At 34.5% G+C, this 20,132-nt stretch overlaps 1 protein-coding gene across 1 annotated transcript in view; it reads right to left on the bottom strand.

Annotated features, from left to right (window-relative positions):
• Nucleotides 1-20,132, bottom strand: part of LOC149791415 (cubilin-like) — a 203,259-nt gene that overhangs the window by 141,905 nt on the left and 41,222 nt on the right. Inside the window, exons 9-17 of the mRNA XM_089969953.1 lie at nt 19,308-19,437; nt 18,159-18,327; nt 16,562-16,693; nt 13,512-13,607; nt 12,168-12,301; nt 10,495-10,681; nt 9,767-9,882; nt 8,100-8,343; nt 3,894-4,078 (exon numbers count right to left, since the gene is read on the bottom strand). Coding sequence (XP_089826079.1) covers nt 3,894-4,078; nt 8,100-8,343; nt 9,767-9,882; nt 10,495-10,681; nt 12,168-12,301; nt 13,512-13,607; nt 16,562-16,693; nt 18,159-18,327; nt 19,308-19,437 — 1,393 coding nt within the window. The remainder of the gene's footprint in view (nt 1-3,893; nt 4,079-8,099; nt 8,344-9,766; nt 9,883-10,494; nt 10,682-12,167; nt 12,302-13,511; nt 13,608-16,561; nt 16,694-18,158; nt 18,328-19,307; nt 19,438-20,132) is intronic.

Genomic DNA, 20,132 nt, shown 5'->3' on the forward strand with positions numbered 1-20,132 from the left:
TCATGGAGGCTCTAGACACTGGTTTAAAGGGTGTCTTATTCATTCAACCAGTACGAGTCATGGAGGCTCTAGACAGTGGTTTAAAAGGTGTCTTATTCAGTCACCTCTGACCCTGCATTAGTTTCCAATGTCAAAATTCAATGTCTTAAATCAAGGTAAGTCAAACTTCACAAGAAAGTCAGATATATGTCTGTTTTGGCCTGGACTGTGGTGGAATCTAACTTCTCAAAGAGTCATAGAAGGAAGTTAGCTATTTGTGTGTACTGCATTTTTTAAAGAACAGATGTGATTCTGTTTGCACCAATGGCAGAAAACGCATCAGTTCCCCTCATAAGTGGTAGACCTTCTTGCTCAAGAAATTCTGTCCATCAATTGTTCAGAGAATTGTTTCTTTCTGAAAGCTTGTTTGATATGAGCCAATGTGTACATATTTAATATTTCTGGATTTAGATAAAAAAAACCTACATTCATGCTTGTTTCGGCAGGTAAAGAGAAGGCAGAATCTTCACAGGAATCTTTGCTACTAGGTTCTCAAGATCTATGATGTTTTCCATTTGATGGGAGCAGTATGGATTGGTCAGCATTCGAATTTCTTAGCTTTCTGCAAAGCTTTGGGAGTCACAGGGGTAAGGCAAAACATGTATTTATCGAGACCATTCCAATTCAGGAAAGTTGGCTGCCCAGGCTTTTAGATCTGTGACTGGTGAGATAAAGGTCACGACCTGTGCATTCCACCTCATGACAAAGAGGTTTACAATGGGTTGACCCCAGAGGGTAGAGATGACCTGAAGACAGATGGGTGAAAGAACCATACGTTGTGGATCAGCTGATTCTGGGAGTCTAAGAGTCACCTTGGAACTTGAGCCTGCCCCTGGTGTGACCGACTTAAATGTGGATCTGTCAACAAGGACAAAGAAAATCCCAGTAGGGAACACAAAGGGCTGGTACATGTTTTCCTTGCCATCTTAAGTAACTGACAACAGCTGAGCAGACATGACAGAAAGTCATCTGCAATGGCCTTCAAATTCATAAGGTTATTAGTGTGAAAGCACTCATAAATGGGTAAGTTATGCCCACTAAAAAGGGAACCAGGAGGTTGACATCAATGTCAGTCATGCTAGCAGCTTCTGTACACATCATGATTTGTATCATACAGCAAGAAATATGTTGTAAGATGAGGCAGGTTCTCCCAATTGTCGAGATGGGATCTCACTCAGTTGAAACTTTGTTGACTAGATGTGGAAGGCAAAGTTTCAGAGTATAACAGGAAAACAGATCACCATAACTAGTATTTGTAGTCAGAGCAGTCGATCAAGGCTGTACCAAAACTGGAGTGGACATGATCTAGGTCTGAAACCTGGGAATAGGAATGGTGGCAGCATAAATGGCAATAGTGATGGTGTCTGCATTCTTCTGCATGCATTTCTTGGCTGTCTCATCCTCCTGGTTAAATAATTCTCTTTGATGGTCACCATCCTTCCACAGACCAAGTGAGCACACTATACATCTATGGTGGTGCAAACTGCACACCATAAAATTAATATGGGTGGAAGATTATCCTTAATGAACTTTAAATACTGTCATCCCATACATAATCCTGATGATTGTTGTTGATACCTGTAATTACAGAATGCAAGACAATGACATAGACAGGTGAAAACAGTCAAGCATTGTGCTTCATACAGAGAAAAATGCAGAAATACTGTTATTACAAGGAATACATGATCATTACTTGATGAAGCTTACAAAAAGGCTCAAATAGAAAGTTTGTAAATAATAAGACCAATGCTGGGCTAATAATGGACCAATACTGGACTAATACAAGACCAATACTGGACAGGGAATTAGCAATTAGGATAGGATAGCAATAATTAACTTTCACATTACATGACTGAACTATTGCTATCCGAGGGAACTGCTTAAAGTGGATCACAATTTGCAAAAAGCTTTATGAATGAGTATGTTGACCTGACACAAATGGAAGTAATAACATGTGGTAACTGGCAATTTATGGGATTTGGTGGCAATCACTCCATCCAAAGGGAAACCACTCTGTTCTGACTTCTACTATGGCAATCAGGCCATTTTTGAGCACTTTCATTACTAAAACAAGCTAAAAATATGTAGTGAATGTCCTTTTCAGCTTGGAAGGGTTGAATCTGTGAGATAGTGGTTGTACACCTAACATGATTAGATAATGTACTTGAAGAAGAAATATAAATACGTGCTGTTTTGATTGTGACAAATGCTACAGTAGTCTTAGCAATAATATACTAATATGAAATTCAACCTATATAGTCAACTGCTCACACACACACACATACACTTCAAAAATAATACTAAACCATATCGTATTTCAACCAACCATTTTGACATATTTATTTCTGATATTACTGGGATTGAGAGTTCACATGAAGTCTTTCTCCAGATAGGTACCATTGGAGGGGGGGTGGGAAGAGTCTTGATTTTCAAACAGTTTCACAACCTCACTATTTTAACCTTTTAAGTTCCTTAAAATCATAGGAATCCCCTGAAGGGACTGATGCTCTATTGGATGAAAATAATTTCCATGAGTTCTGGAACTGCATTTCTTCTTTTGTAATGGTAAGTACTGAAATCAGCTCTGATATTTTCAACATACCAAATTTGGTATAAAAAAAACTATTTTCGGATGTTTATTTACAAAATATCTGTAGTTGTGGTACAAAATTCTTTGTCATGACCTTTGATCTTGAACCTGATATGGACATAAGATCAATGAAATTGTCTCCGACAATGTTGAGATATGTTTGGTTAAATCTTAGTAACATTTTTTGGAGAAAAAATAGAATTATTAAAGTGGTGTCATTCAAGATAGTCATCGAACTTGGTTAAATGATAAAAATCCACAGATAAATTCACCTGTATATGTAGAAGTCACTGTGTCATTGAGGACCAACTAGACATCATAAGAAGTAATTTAGTTACACACACCCATGATAATACAACAGCCCATTTAGGAGAAGAAGCGATAGCAAGATTTTCAAGACGGTGAAGACCACATTGGCACCATTTTCATTTGGCATCACATGACATCATAAGCAGTCTTTTAGGAAAATCCAATGTTGATGTGAACTTATTTCTATTCAGGAGTAGTAGTAATAAAAGTACTTCAAGATGGCTGTCACGGTGGCCATACTGGATTTCCCAAGGGCATGATTTTTATTTAGAACCAATTAGACCTTGGGATGAATGTCCTTATAAACTTTCTTGGCAATCTTTCCACTAGTTTAGAAGTAGTAACAATAATAAACTTGTTCTAACAGATGTCAGATGCCAGGCAAAAGGCCAATGCATAAAGCTCATCTGGCCAATGACCAATAGTGCTAAAATTAACCATTTTGAACTATGGATGCACTATGTCATGCTTGCTAACTTGCTGCAATCTGCATAACTTCCAGAAACTTTGACATAAAACAAAAAAGCAAAATCTAAAGATTGTTCATAAGCTGGGGTTCCCTTATCAGCTGGAAGCTTAGTGATACACTCTATTACTTTTACTTTACACCAGGCTACTTAACTTTTTATATATCCCTGTTGGTAAGGTCTACCAAACCTCCCACCTACTTTGGCAGCTCACCTGCTAATGTTAAATCAGATGGAAGGACAATTTGCTAAAGGGGGTGAGACTAAAATCCTTTCTCTTCTTTGTGATGTGAAAGAGGTTTATTTTCATCACCATGACAAAACAAAGAATATTAGACAAGTGTCTTGCCTTTTTCTGAGTTACGAGTTGCACAAAATCTTTAATGCTTGCACAAAACCTTTAAAGTGATTTGATACTGCTGCCGCCAGTATGCTATCTATGTCTCACATTCATTTTCTAAAAAGGGTGAGATAAAAACAAAACATACCTCAAGATAATCAAAACTGCAATTAGGATGTGTTTCTATGGCAACTGTTGCAAAGCTAAACATAATCTTGTTGCCAGGCACCACCTCAATAGTCCACACACAAGTTCTGTCATGTGGGTAGTTGCCAGGGTAACCAGGACTGCTGATGCTGCCATAGTTTTGACCTCTAAGGTCACCACCACATACTGTAAATTAAAATGCATGTAATTTGAAATTTGTGTTCAAAATCTGGTTTTGTTTTCCTTGTTTCTTTACAGAAAAACAACACAATAAGGTTATTTAGTTCCAAGACAAACTGCAGTAAAGTGCCTTGCACAAGAAAACTCCATCAATGCCAGGGGGCTGATCCAGTGATAGGATTTGAATCAATACCCTTACCAGAGCCACCATGATGCCTCTAAAACCTTGACCTTGACAAAAACTATTAAAATTAAAGGTTGATATTTTCAAGAAAACAGAAAGGAAAAAAATCATCTAAAAATAAATAATTTTCTCATATACAAATGTTACTACCAGATCCCATTCAAATCAGATTCATTAGTTTGGAAAATCATTAATTAATGCATTGGTTAATGACAAAAGAGTGGCTGAACAATTAATTAACATGCTGAATTAAAATAAATTTTGCTGCCAAATGATTTCTATTCAAAAGAAGTATGAAACTTCTTGAATGAGAAACTCCCTTATTTCATCTAAGAGTATAACTTAAATGTAATGTACTCCAGAACTAATAAGACATTACAAGCATACAGTACTCAAAGACATTACAATCATATTGCACTCAAAGACATTACAAGCATACTGTACTCAAAGACATAGAAGTACACTATACTCAAATACATTACAAGCATACTGTACTCAAATAATTACAACCATCCTGTACTCAAAGACATTATAAATATACTGTACTCAAATACATTATGTACTCTACCAAAAAATGGCTCTAAAAAATGTTAATTTGTATCAACTGGTTCAATCAGACTACATTTAAAAAAAACTCCCACAACCAACCAATAAAAAACAAACAACAAAATGTATTTGAAATTTGCCCAACTGTATTAGAGACATAATTTTAATTTTACAGATGCATAATTTTGTACTGCACTCAACAAAAATCTTCAGCCAGAAATTCCAATCTGGAATTATTTTTCAAAATTAAGAAGGTTTTTGTTCAACCATTAGCATGCCAGATTCACAACCAGCATGCTTAGTCAGAATACAGCCCAGACCAGATGCAACTAATCATGCAATCAAGCAACCAATCCAAAATTTAAAACTGCAAAAAGGACAGACACCAAACTTAATCTGTATTCAAAACTCTAAGTCCTAATAGCATTATAACAGCATAGTGGAAAAATATAGTACTAATTATCTCCTGCAAGTGCAGTGTGACCCTGCTATAGCACGCTCCATTATAACACAAATTTGGATATAACATGATCGTGGCTCCTGAAATTTTATACACATGTAATTTTCTCGTACACAAAAAAAAATCTTAAAAGTATGACAAAATCAAAAAGTTTATTATCATTTTGGGGAAGAGATCGCACATGAATAATACAAGAGGATTGTGGCATGTCTCCTGAAATTTTATATGTATTTTTGTGATACACAAAAAAAAAGTTTTTTCTTCTTAAAAGTACGAAAAAAAACGTATAAAAAAGTTTATTCTGGGATCATGTAGGGCTTCACCAATGTCAAAAACTGCAATTTCTTTTCCTTATTGGTGGCAAAATATACCATCTGGTGATTATTTTTTTTTTGCGACATTGTTGGCTGTTTAAACTTGTATATACAACCACTGGTTTGGAGTGGAGAAATTCACAGGCCCCATTAAAGAAACCGCAAACTTGATATAAAAGGCACTGAAATTTATCTATTGTTACCTAAACAATTTCTTTCTTCATATTGACAAACCATCTTAACAGTGCATTGTTATATCATAATCCACTTATGTTGACATCAAGCATGAGTACTGTATGTTGTGAGATATCTGCTTCTTTTGTTGTTGACATTTCTGGTAACAGAGATCAACCGGATGAGGCATTATCTCGTAATCTACCTTTCATCAGATTTTCAGACACTCGCTAGTAATTAATATATTTACATAGACTGACATTTGTATGTGGATGGTAAGTAAAATTTCTCTTCTTTTCACTCAGAATTAAATCCTTCAGAACACTCTTTCTGTGCTAATCCTTGTCATCAGACCAGAACACCTGCATCTCTATCATTCGTTTAAAAAAAAAACATCTTACTTGTTGGTCTATTTGATAGAGAAGAACAGTAACTACAATTGACCAAATGACTGCCAATTTCTTTTTTCAAAATGTACCCAGATAAAAATGTACTCAGATAAAATAGTTTGCTGAAACTTCAAAGAAAGCAGAGTACCTTTGAAGCACCAATTGTTACAAAAATGCACTAAGCATATGGAAAAAATAAGCCTCAATCATGCAATACAATTATTTGATGTTGCCGCCACAATAAGAAATGGGGACTTGTTTGGTTCTCCAAAGCTGTCCTTTAGCGGTGACTTCAATAACATATGCACCCTTCATCAAAGAAAGCCGACTGCAATCTTCAATAAAAACAAAGAACTTTTCTTCAAAGGAAGTCAGTACCAAACTTACATAAAAGCAATGGACTCTGATGGATTTTTTTCATATTCCAACGTGACTGGAACATGTTTACTGTGCTGTGAAAGTTTCCTTTTTGCAAGGAAAAAAGTTTATGCTTAGAAACACTACCAATGGTGACTTAAAACGCAAACTAACTTTTACCAACTTGGGACGTAATGAAAAGTAAATGTGCTTCATCATTTGTTACGTGATTGTGCTAAGTTTTTCCACTGAATTCAGACCTATATGACCTGTGACAAAACTATTGAATATTTTAAATCTCTGTGTGCATATTTTCGATGGAATTACTTGTATTGTGGATTCAATGTATATGATAAGATTCACAGGTGAGTACACGGTGTTGATACTCTCTATTCATGCTATACATTAGACATGTACATATAAACAGTATACATGTATATGTACCAATCTGCAGTTCTCTAAATAAAGTAAAATATTATATATGCCTTCACTGTTTTCACTACAGGTGTATTTCCCATTTAATATGCATCAATTTAAAATGGTAACTGGGCCAATGAAGCATGTATTTACAACCCGCATTTATTACCTACCTCCACCACAAATTATTTGGGGTAAATGCATCATTTTCTTCAGCTAACTGACCTGGTTGCTTTTAACACGGTTCAGTCTCTAATAAGGTCAGGTTCTATGGTTCCCAACTGCCGTGTTCTATAGGGTCACACTGTAATTTCTTTGGTTACTTTACTGCACAAATATGACCACTCATCCTACATGCAATATCACAATCCGCAAGTAACATTTCTCACATTCCTGTATTTGCATTGTCATGTTTTGAAGTTCAGAACACTGGTACAGCTCCATCCCACCTCACACATATTGCTTATCCTAACTTCTAGACAATTTTGACGTTCTAATGCAATAAACACACAGTAACAAAAAAATCTAATAGACTTTAATAGATTAGAGTGGACTTCTTTTTTTTTCTCCTATCTGCATCTATATCACTGCACAAACTATCTGCAATTCAAAATTTGGACACCATTTTTTGCCATTACCGTTGACATTTCAACCATTGTTCTTTGAAAGCGAAAATGTGTTTCAATGTAATTTAAAGTCTACACTTAATTTTTCAGTGTAAACCTTTTTTGGTTCCATATTAAAGTAAGAACATTTTCAGCAGGTGTTTTGTTTTTTCAAGTTACATTATTATTCACAATATGCCATTCTGATTTAACCCATATTTTCATTTAGAAATATGATAAAAAGAATCCTTCATTATGCTTAAGTGCAGAGTAGAGAAATTCCATTCTTGATCAAAATTTTGCATCAGACATTCTGCAAATCCTTGTGTCTTGTAGAAAATTCCACTCAATGGATCAAAATCTCGCATTAGACACTTTGCAAATCCTTGTGTCTGGTAGAAAATTCCACTCAATGGATCAAAATCTTGCATCACACTTGGCAAATCCTTGTGTCTGGTAGAAAATTCTGACCACTGGATGAAATTTTCCTATCTTACACTGAAGCACATTACGGCTTCTATTATTATTACTTAAAACGTTTGGTACAGTTTTATGATGGGGAGCTCAAAAGCTTGCTATACCTGGGAGGGCAGAACTCCACTGAACCTGAAACCCATCACTGGCAATTGATGCATCAGATCTGAACCAAAAATATAGCTGGTGGTGGGTGCTGTTGATTGGTTGGCCATTATTAGGTGGTGTGCTACCGCAGTATTTCCCAATCATATATGATGAGGCTGTTGGACCGTCATGGATTTGTAGGAAGTCATAGTTACAATCTCTGTGGGCTTCAAGGTTGAATCTTGTGAAATTTATCATCAGAATCTGTAATTATGAGCATTTCAGCATTTGTAGACATGTATTACTGTCAAACATGGTTTGATGACCACTCATATATATATATATATATATATATATATATATATATATATATATATATATATATATATATATATATTACGACTCTTTGGTCTTAAACAATGTAATAGAAAAGAGTGAAATTCAATAAGTTTTGAAAAATTCAACAAATAATTTATTTCTCTAGAATACAAAGTGAACATTTATTTAAACAACTTACAGTCTTGTAAATTAAATCCCAAACAGACCAAGAAGTTCTAATACCAGTCCTAATGAATAACACTCTAAATAAATTCCAGTGGTGTTCAAAATAAGATCCAGTGCTGAAGACGTCAATATACCTGTAGTCTAGAATGTACTAATGTACCAGTAGCCTGAAATGTGATGAGGTACTGAAAATCTTCCAATTAATCACAACATTATAGTCCAAAATTCCTTGTCAGAATTCACTATAATTCCAAATTAATGTTTCTGCCAAGAATATTATTTCAGAGCACTTTGTATGTCCAGTGAATAATAATTTGAATAAATAATTTCACCCAAATCTAAACCTCACCACAATAATAAGATCGATTCTGCCTAAAGATGTTAAAGCAAGTTATTGAGTAATTTCTCAAATTAACCAGATTATATAAAAGAACCAAAACACAAGAGAAGCACCAGGATGACAGAAAAAGTTCATTTCTAGAACAATCAAAGTTGTAATTAGAAAAGGTCTGTTACTAAAATTATAATAACGAACATGGTAAAAATAATGACCATGACTCAGATTTTAAGATAATGATCCTAATATTTCAACCACACTCAAGGGAAATATCTATGTCTTATTTGTTTACAAAATAAAAACAGCATCAGTGTCTCTAGTCAGGAAAACAGTGGACTTTATTTTGGACATTAGGTCAAGTCCAAAATACAATTATACATAATCATGGAAAAAAATTAAGAAATACAAACTATATATATATATATATATATATATATATATATATATATATATATATATATATATATCAACCACCAAGACATAGCTGCAATCGTTTTCAAATGCTCCTTTCAAATCTCCTACAAAACTGGACAGCAAATACTGATCAAATGTCTGAAACAATAAACGACCATTATTTTTCCATCTCAAAGAGTCCAAAGTATTGTGGTTGGGAAGTGTGTTTAATCTGTATCCTGTATCACATTTGTGTTGATCTATTTTAGAGAGAGAAAGAGAAGATAAATGTTGTTATCCTAAGTTTTGCCATTACTAATTGCTAATTGCTAATTGTATCCAACATAACCACATATATTTCTATAAGTAAATACAAAATAATCTGTACCTATTTTCTTGATCAGCTGCATTGATGTTATGCCCTAATCTATGGCATAATAAAAACTGTCATACCTTTCCAAATGTAGTTGTAATTCTCCAGGCACAGCTAACATCGTGTGGAGCTTGAACACCACTGACAACTGGGTAACTAAAAGATCCATTCTCACCAGACAATAAACCACCACAAGCTGAGAAAAAAGAAATTAGTTTTAGAGAACAACGTCTCATTAATCAAAATACACAGACTTTAGCTCAGGATCCTGGGTGGCCAAGTGGTCAAAAGTGCTTTTCCGATCACTGCCATCTCACTTCTGTCCATGTGGGTTTGAGTATAACCGGTGGGGGAAGAACCTGGAAAATATCCAGAAAGAACCACCAACCCATGGGAATCTACTAGCTAGCTTTCTCATATACCCACAATGGCAAAGCCTGAGACACAAACTCATGTCAACAGAGGTGAGAAGGCAGTGATCAGTAAAGGACAGCACTTTAGTCCACTATGCCAACTGAGGCCTCAAGACAAAAGTAACACGAAACACCTCTTCATTGATATGTCTGGAATATAAAGTAGTTTTGAGTCTGACTGAATCTTGGTTTTTCATCTATAAATTCTAGGCCAGGGCTTAAACCAAAGAACCCATATCTTCAGCAAATGCTCTAAATGTTCTATTCATGTAATGGTCATTGTGAAAACAAAGGACCGATTTTATTTAAAAAGTCTGCCAAATTTGTTCTATGTAAAAAAAGACTGACTTTTATATACTGTACCATCTTTGAATATTGTGTCAATTGTTAATTACCTTCTAGGGTCTGCTCACATCGAGTCCCTGTGTATCCACTTGGACAAGTACATACAAAGCCATTGAGGCGATCTGTACAAGTTCCACCATTCTGACATGGTGAGGAGCTGCACTCATTGATGTTGGTCTCACATCGCTGACCTGTGTAACCAGGTTGGCAGGTACAGATAAATGAATCTCCATTATTCTGGAAAGACAAAACAGAGAGTGTTTAAAATTTTCTATTATCTAATAAATTTTAATACCAGTCTGAAAAATACTGACAGTAAATTAGCACAAATTGTAATACAATGAATTCCAAATTTATGTTGCAGGGTAACAATTAGCACAGATTTCATAGTTGCTACAAATAAAGACCCAGTGAAAAAGGATTTATCTGTGAAATACAAATAATGGACTTAAAGACCCAACAAACAAGAATCCTCTGTGGAAAGAAATGGTCTCTTCAAATATAATTTATTTTCAAGGCAATTTTCAGGATTTTATCAGCTGAAATGGAAAAGTGAATAAATCTGTCTGATCAAGAAATAAATGAAAGAAAGCCAAAGATTTGCTATGATCCAACATGTTTTCATTTAATGTGTCTGAAACCCTCTCAAATGCATGAATTAAAGATAACTGAACAAGCAAGAAATAAAACATGGCTAACAAACTAATGCATACATTAACTAAAAAACAAATAAACCTACTTATTGTTTTTGTTACGAGTTCAAAGATGGCCACAGAATCACTAAATGGTTTCCTTTATGTGAGTATGGGAGTAGTGATCAAGCTAATTGTGCTCTGAATTGTCTGTGTCACACCTGACAGGAGATGCTGCATGGGTTTGTGCTGTGGCACACTTGACAGGAGATGTTGCATGGGTTTGTGCAGTGGCACACTTGACAGGAGATGCAGCATTGGTTTGTGCAGTGGCACACTTAACATGAGATGCAGCATGGGTTTGTGCTGTGGCACACTTGACATGAGATGCAGCATGGGTTTGCTTAATAAAAAGAGGATGTATTGCAGTTCTGCGATTTATACTGCTCACCTTTCTGCACTGCCTCTGAAATTATAATCAGTTCAAAATACAAAGCTCCAGAATTGAGAAGCAATCCTGTGCAACATCTTCCCAAGATTCAAGGTCAATGTTGAAGTATTTCAAGAAGGAACTGAGGGAATCATTGATGCATTACTTCCGACCACCCTGAGGTCTCTTTTCTTCTTTCAAATTCCCACAGAAGATCTTTCTTGATACTTACTGTCAGACTTAAATTATCCATACTATGCTGCATGTCAGACCAAGATTTGACATTCAGTGAACAGTTGTCAGCAAATCAAAGATCACAGTCATTTCCTGCAACTTAATTTTTGGCTGTAGACTCCTCAGATTGAAGAGCTTGCTGTTAGTCCAGTACCTGATGTCGATCCCAGTGTCATAGTCATGGAAGGTATAAGCAGCATGGCAGAGGACAACATATTAAAGAGGGTTGGGGCCAACACACAGCCTAGCTTGACTCCATTGGTCACTGGTAATTGTTCAGATGACTTGCCATTGTCCATGACAAAAGTGAGCATGCAGTAATGGAATTTCTAAACAATCAGAATGAATTTCTCTGGGCAGCCACATTTTGCCATGAAATCTACTAACAAATTAGTTAACTAGCTAGGTAGCTAACTCACTAACTAACCTGACATACTGCTCCATTCATGCATGGGCTGCTGCCACAAGCCCCCGTGATGGGTCCCTGAGGTACACACCCTGCTGGACCCTCTCCATTACCTACATATCCTGGTGGACATGTGCAATATCGACCAGATACCCCTGAAAATTACAAGATGATGATGTATTAACATTGCAGTTATGTTTAGTCCTTCACGAGTGTTGAAAATTAAGGTTCCATGGAAAATGATGTCAAGCTTGTGAAAGGCTTTATGCAGGTGAGTCAAGAATCTTAACATATCAGTTCAAATGTAAGGTACACAGTAATATTGTCCTAAAGTTTTATTTGAATGCAACAACTAATGTGCAGTAATATGACTTATACAAGTTCAACACAAAATCTAATGAAAGTGTCATCTCATGCCATTCATTGTCTCAATTAAAAGGAATCACTGAGTAAGCAAATGCATACAGCCTAATTCTTTACCTCAAAAAGTTGTGGTGCAAGTGCATTTTGGGATGAAGGAGTGTCTCATGTGTCAAAACTGGGCAATTGTGACCTATTTACAAGGGTTTATTCCACACCATTCAAAATATCATGTCCAAAATCAAATTCCAATACCTTTTCACCTACTGCCACCAAAACTGCAATGTGAGTTTATCCTGAGATGAATGTGCTGTGCACAAAAAGATGCCCCTGTGACCTACATTCTAAAGTTCAACCACAATAGCTACAACTTTTGACCCATGCCACAGCAGTAGGAGTGTATCTTGTTAGCTCCTACTAACTAGAAAATTTTAATTCTAAAATAAGCATATTAAAAAACAAAAATATTTCAAACGTCTACTATGAAACTTTTACATAAAATTCAGTATTCTTACTTATAACAAAGACAGAAACATTAGCAGAGTCAAATTAATAATTAGGACAATGAAATGAACAACAATTACCAATTAGAACAATGAAATGAACAACAATTAACAGGTAGAACAATGAAATGAACAACAATTAACAATTAGGACAATGAAATGAACAACAATTAACAGGTAGGACAATGAAATGAACAACAATTAACAATTAGGACAATGAAATGAACAACAATTAACAATTAGGACAATAAAATAAAAAAAAATAATAATTAGGAGAATGAAATGAACTACAATTACTAATTGTGACAAAATGAACAACAATTAACAACTAAGACAACTAAATGAACAACAAAAGAACTGAGAACAATCATAAATCGTGTGGAAGCAAATATTCCTACCGGTAAATTGCTGTCTATTGCTATTCATGTAACTTATCTGACAACAAAAACCCACCCTGTACCTGCGGTTTGAATATTCACTGTAAGGGAAAGAAATTTTTTACCTGGACTTTCTGAACATGTAGCCAGTGGGTGGCATCCTCCATTGTTAACGTTACACACGCCAACCCAGGTACATGTGACACCATCGCCTTGGTAACCTAGAGTAAATATGTGAGTCATTAAAGCCTGAAGCTTTAAAGTGAAGGCAATACCAACATTAAAAATGATACAATAATTGGAAAAATTTAAAAGACAAAATACTGCACAATTTGTTTAAATGACTAGGTTAACTTGCAAATAAATTTGGGTTCACTTTCAAACAAATCTGGCTGTATATCAGGTTTCAATATTATTCTTAACATATGTATGTAATGGATTTTAGTCTTTATTGTGTTTTGTACGTGAAACGATGATATATTTTATAGTGGAAAATGCCAAACGATATACTGGTGATGTGCTATGCTTGTGGACAAAGTCAAGTTATTGTGTGGAGTTTTCCTTCTTTCTGTGACATTGATATTTGAACTTCAAAGCCTAAAATGGACAGGTTTCTTCCTTGTTCTTGATGCAAGATACTTACAAAGTTTGGAAGTGGTAGATGGAGAACTTGAGTTACTGTGTGGAACAAAATAGGAAAGTGACATACAGGCAGATGGACATCAAAACATGACCTGTTCCACCTTAAGGCAGGTATATAAAAATAAAGCCTTTCCAGTGTTCACAAGCTTGGCTAATCACATTCAAGAATGTCTCATTATTATGAAGTGAGGTCACTCATAATCGAAATCATCTAAAATCTTGGTGATATAAGCATATATACTGAGAATAACCACAATCGGTTCCATCAGCATGTAGACAGCATGCATGGCCAATAGGCAATGCATTATGGATGCAGGGCGATATCACAATCGGTTCCATCAGCATGTAGATAGCATGGACAATAGGAAATGCATTATGGATGCAGGGCGATATCACAACCGGTTCCATCAGCTTGTAGATAGCATGGACAATAGGCAATACATTATGGATGCAGGGCGATATCACAATCGGTTCCATCAGCATGTAGATAGCATGGACAATAGGCAATGCATTATGGATGCAGGGTGATATCACAATCGGTTCCATCAGCATGTAGACAGCATGCATGGCCAATAGGCAATGCATTATGGATGCAGGGCGATATCACAATCGGTTCCATCAGCATGTAGATAGCATGGACAATAGGAAATGCATCATGGATGCAGGGCGATATCACAATCGGTTCCATCAGCTTGTAGATAGCATGGACAATAGGCAATGCATCATGGATGCAGGGCTATATCACACGCTCACCTGACTTTAAACCCTACAAGGCTAAAATTACATTATTCTATTTCCTGTGTGCTTATCTGATGTCTATGCATTTCTCCAAAGAATCTACTAATTATCCTATCAGCCTTATACACTTATTCCAAATGAACCTCTGCAGAATGGTAAATTTATCACTATTACATGTAATACAATACCTGTTGTGGTAATATTTATATTCACAAAGGAATTACATTTTTTAAATAAATCTAGAATTTTAGGCAACGTGGGACTTGCAGGTTTGAGGCATAGGGCTTTCATATTTCCATGCATGGAAGTCCAAGTCTTCCAAAAATGATTTGCTGATGGTGCAGAAACTTTGAAGGACAAGGTTTGATAAAGGCCAATCAGAATATTTGGATGAGAGATGCTAAATATAAAAGAGGAGTGATGTACACAGCAATAAAAAAAAATAAAGCAGCCAATGATGCTATTTTGACTAAAATGGTCCGTTAAAATGGAGTGGTGGTCGGAGGTAATTTTTTTCCTTACCTGATCATAATAAGTTGCAACATTTATTTATATTTTACTCTTCTATGATTTTAAATATACTGGCATTTGGCAAACTGGATCATAAAATGAACATCAATGAAAATTACACTCATACATTAAATTATGAAATCAGCAATGAATAGAGTAAAAAGAGTTATTAATAATTTTAGTACCTAGATTTTAATTATCGTTTGTAGACTGGAGTTAAAATGGACCTATTAAGCAGTACTGGCACATAATAACACAAACTTTAATTGCAGCAATTTTTAAAAGAAATATTTATTGAAGAAATAAATTATTATACAATTTGTTTACTTTTATTGCATCGATGTTTATAAAATCTGTTGTATTTTAAAATAAAAAACAAAAACAAAAAGCAGACAATCGAACCTTTGAATATATCTATTACCCTAAAGCACCTTACCAACATTTAGTTATTATATTAACATATATAGTAGACTGTCAATGTTAAGGGCATCTAGGTTGATGGTGTAAAAGCTTTCATGCAGTTATTTTTAGTAAATAAATACCCACGATGTTAAATCAAATCAAAGTTTTGGTAAGCATGGTCATTATTAAACATAAACATCAGTATACATTCTTTTATGAAAATGAAAATAGGTGTTAGAGGTAATCAACCATATTTAATGCAAATATAAATATCAGTCTGAAAATGTTTCAAAACAAAAATACATATTTCTATATACTATCACTGACTATTAGGAACACTGTGCACACATGCAGAAGTTTAGATGTATCTCTTTTAGGAGTGTTGGCCATACTTTGAATAATATGTTCCAAGACACAGGAGAAATCCATCAACCTTTAAACAGTCTTTTATTTATACGAGTGTCATTTATTTATATGAGTGTCATAGGAATCTAATTGGGGCCAAAATCGGCCCTTATTGAACCTTGTCCTTTCAGAAAAATAGAATAAAATCAAAGAAAGCGAAGAAAAGAAACTTTTACTATTAATAAAACTTTATAACTTGAAATTTGATATTCACTGAATAAATCAATAGTCTACAACACACAAAAAACACTTTCTTTGCAGAGAATATGATAAACAAATCATTTTCATAACTTAATGAGATTTTCTTGTTGCCCTAGTGAATTCCTCCATCATAAAGAGAACCACAGTCACATAAATCATCATAAATCATGACAGTCAATTCACACACAAAACTGAAGCTGTACTTGTTCCCTTTTTTTTAAATATTACTTATTTAAGTCTGAGTTTTTCTGATTTGGCCATCGCTATCCTTACTAACCTGGGGGGCATGGTCCACATTGCCGGGAACCTCGTGTGTTGATACACTGCACTGTGGGAATCATGGAACATCCACCATTATTGATTTGACATTCATTTATGTCTACACAGCTAAAGCCGTTGCCCGTGAAACCTGATTGAATTAAACAATACCTTGTTAAGTACTACAAATGAACAATACACATTATATGCCTGACCATGTTTAATAGTTTTCGATGTAGACAACTGAACTTTTGGTGCAGAATCAATTTTTCTTTTTTTCAGTCAGTGACCTTGATCTTTGACCTTTTGAAGATTCTTCTTTACCCATAGTGCAAGTCATCCACAAAGTTTAGTAACTGTAAATGTTGAGTCATCATGCAGAAACCAAACTGGCAACAGATGTACATCGTAAAATAATACACTTTATGGCAGGCATATAAAAATCACACTCTGCTATTGTAAGTTAAAATTTCAGAATGATCACGATAAAATAAAGTTTGTATATATTTAGTGACGCAACTCCTCAAAATATCATTCAAGATAAAGAATACGAAGATAGGTATTTTAAATCAGTTATATAAAAATTATCTAACCTGTATGATAATGCTTTTTGTATTTTATACAAATTCTATTAGTGGTATCAATCATTCTCCTGTAGAATCCAGGGACAGCACTTTCCATTCTGTTTGATGTATATTTGCAATTTTCTCTCTCTCTCTCTCTTGTGCAACATATATATATATATATATATATATATATATATATATATATATATATATATATATATATATATATATATATATGTATATGCACATACAAATGTATAAGCCGAATAATTTAGGAAAATATAGAAGCCTGGAAGAAAAGAGGTCAGCTCATCCACAGTACAAGATCTAAATTTAAATTTTCTTAATGGCTACCAGTATATATTGTTATTGTAGATCACCAAAGAAGAGACCACATGCCTAACCTGAGCCCTCATCACCAAAGAAGAGATCACAGGCCTAACCTGAACCCTCATCACCAAAGAAGAGATCACAGGCCTAACCTAAACCCCCAGGAACTGTACTGAAATCCCATGTGAATATGATTATCCTTTCAGATGGAGTAGCAATAACAAGATTTTCAATATGATTGGACTTATGGAAAGACTTATGCATGGGTCATGCACTTTTTAATGTTTTACCTGTTCAGTTTGGGGGCACAGCTTTTATGCCAATGGGCTTATTTGTGTGTGTGTGTCTATATATATATATATATATATATATATATATATATATATATATATATATATATATATATATATATATATATATATTCCAACCCCTCCTCCATACCCTGAAAAATACCCCAACATGTTATTCATTTGTCTCATCTACACACATGACCATGACACAGGCAGCAAAAAGCAAAAGCCATCACATATATGTTGTATATTTCTTTTTGGCTGCATATATATAGTTAGGTCAGAAAATATTTCAAAATATCATTCTAATTTTTGTACATTAGACCCAGAAGATGTAGTATTGGACAGACAGACTGGTGGGATGGAATCAAAAGAATTGAGGACATTTTTCTACGAATGAATTTTGTTGTTCCCCAAGTAATGATATTACCTGTAGGACAAGGACCACACTGAAAGGAGCCAGGAAGGTTGATGCACATGACAGGGGGATCCTGGGAACAAGGCGGCCTATTACTGCTGCACTCATCTACATCAACTGAACATGCAGGAGCTGACCCTGATTTTGTCCAACCAGAGTCACAAATACAAGTATACTTTGGCTAGAAAAGATGAAAACAAAATGCAACCCGAATTCTATGCTTTTCCGTGCCTATTTCCTAGGAATAATCATCATGAATGCTGTGCCACAGATCAAACATGCTCCTGAGTCACTGCTCCTGAGTCACTACCACATCATTTATATAAATGTACATCCATTTGTTCCAAAAAATTGGATTGGTCCACCTGTACTTGCATCAATACATAATTTATTTGCAAATTAAACCATGATATCTTGTTAGTATTTTATTTTAGCTAACTCAAAACTTGAAAACTTGAGAAATTTTATGTAAAAATTAAAAATATTTTCTAAGGGTTTCTAAAAATATACTGAGACTTGCTAGAATATTCACTCACAGATAATTCTCAAGTACTGGTATGGGTATGTAGATATGCATTAAGGTTTAATGACACATCAGCACAATTCTGGTATCAATTAAAAGTTAAGCTCTAAAAAGTAAACATTAAAAAGTTGCAAAACAGAATTTATAAATTTAAGGTAAAATCAGACTTGACACTATGTTTTGAAGTAGCCAGCTCAAAATCAAAAGTACAAGGCTACATCAATGCAATATAATAACACAAAATGTTCCAATTTTGTGAACACAGATGGATACAGTGTTAAAGTTTATAAAAGTAAAAGGTTCTTGAGCCAACTGCTGGCACCTAATGACAAGTCAGTAAACTTAAAAAAGAACAGCATAACATCTAGTACAGTAACTACAAAATGAAATATAAAAGGCAGAGACGTTAATATTCTGTAATAGGAACAGATAAAAGATAAAGGATAAAAGTATAAATCACACATTTTAAATAAAATAAAAAAATACTTATTTTCAAAAAGTGTGTTCATATTAATTGCAACATATGCATGAAGTGAAGCATAATGTAAACAAGCAATGTGCAAAAACTTTCCAATAAAACAAAGGAAAGTACCTGCACAGATAAATTACTAAAATTTATGGATTTATTGAATTCTTACCTGGCCAGGTTGTACTCTAGGATTGTTAACACAGGTGCCATGGCCACAAAGTTGTTCATTAGAGGCTCCAGTACAATCATCATGTCTCTCTGTACACCGTATCCCATGCCAATCAGCTGTACACTGACATCTACAGAAAAAAATTGTACAGTTGTGTATAAACTACACCTGTCAGGCTGCAAATGCTCATAAGATGCTCTCCACAATGTGTGAAGCATGAATACAATTCTTCAATGGGGAGATAACTCTAAAAGTACTGAGATGACAAAATAAAACTTTATATGGGACATGAACTCTTGGCAACAAAAAATTTAAAGTTTCATGATGATACCTCTTAAGATTCTGGAGATGTTAACTTGATAAGAGTGAGACAGACAAATGGATGGAAAGACAGAATTTGCAATGAAAATGGGGATATTCCTTAAAATGCTAATCAGACAAATTTCATTTTTATGGGTCACAATGTCTAGTCAAGATACAAAAGTTCCATGAAGATATCTCAATGAGTTAAAGAGATATTACATATAAAAAAAATGTCAGGTGGACTTCATTTGCAGATAGATAGATAGATAGATATATATATATATATATATATATATATATATATATATATATATATATTCTGTGCTTTCTGACTTTTCTATCATGAAGAAAGTTAATAAACAACAGAAAAATCAATAGTACCTGGCACAAATATAACTTTTGGTTCATACTTGCCAAATGAAATATTTAAATATTGCTAAAATAATAAAAGAAGAAGAATATATAAAATGCACAACAATTTGTAATATCCATTTTGTCAATGACAACTGATGGGTTTTTCCT

This window comes from Sinohyriopsis cumingii, chromosome 9 (genome assembly GCF_028554795.1).
Source record: "Sinohyriopsis cumingii isolate HCF-2022 chromosome 9, ASM2855479v2, whole genome shotgun sequence".
Lineage (NCBI taxonomy): Eukaryota > Metazoa > Mollusca > Bivalvia > Unionida > Unionidae > Sinohyriopsis > Sinohyriopsis cumingii.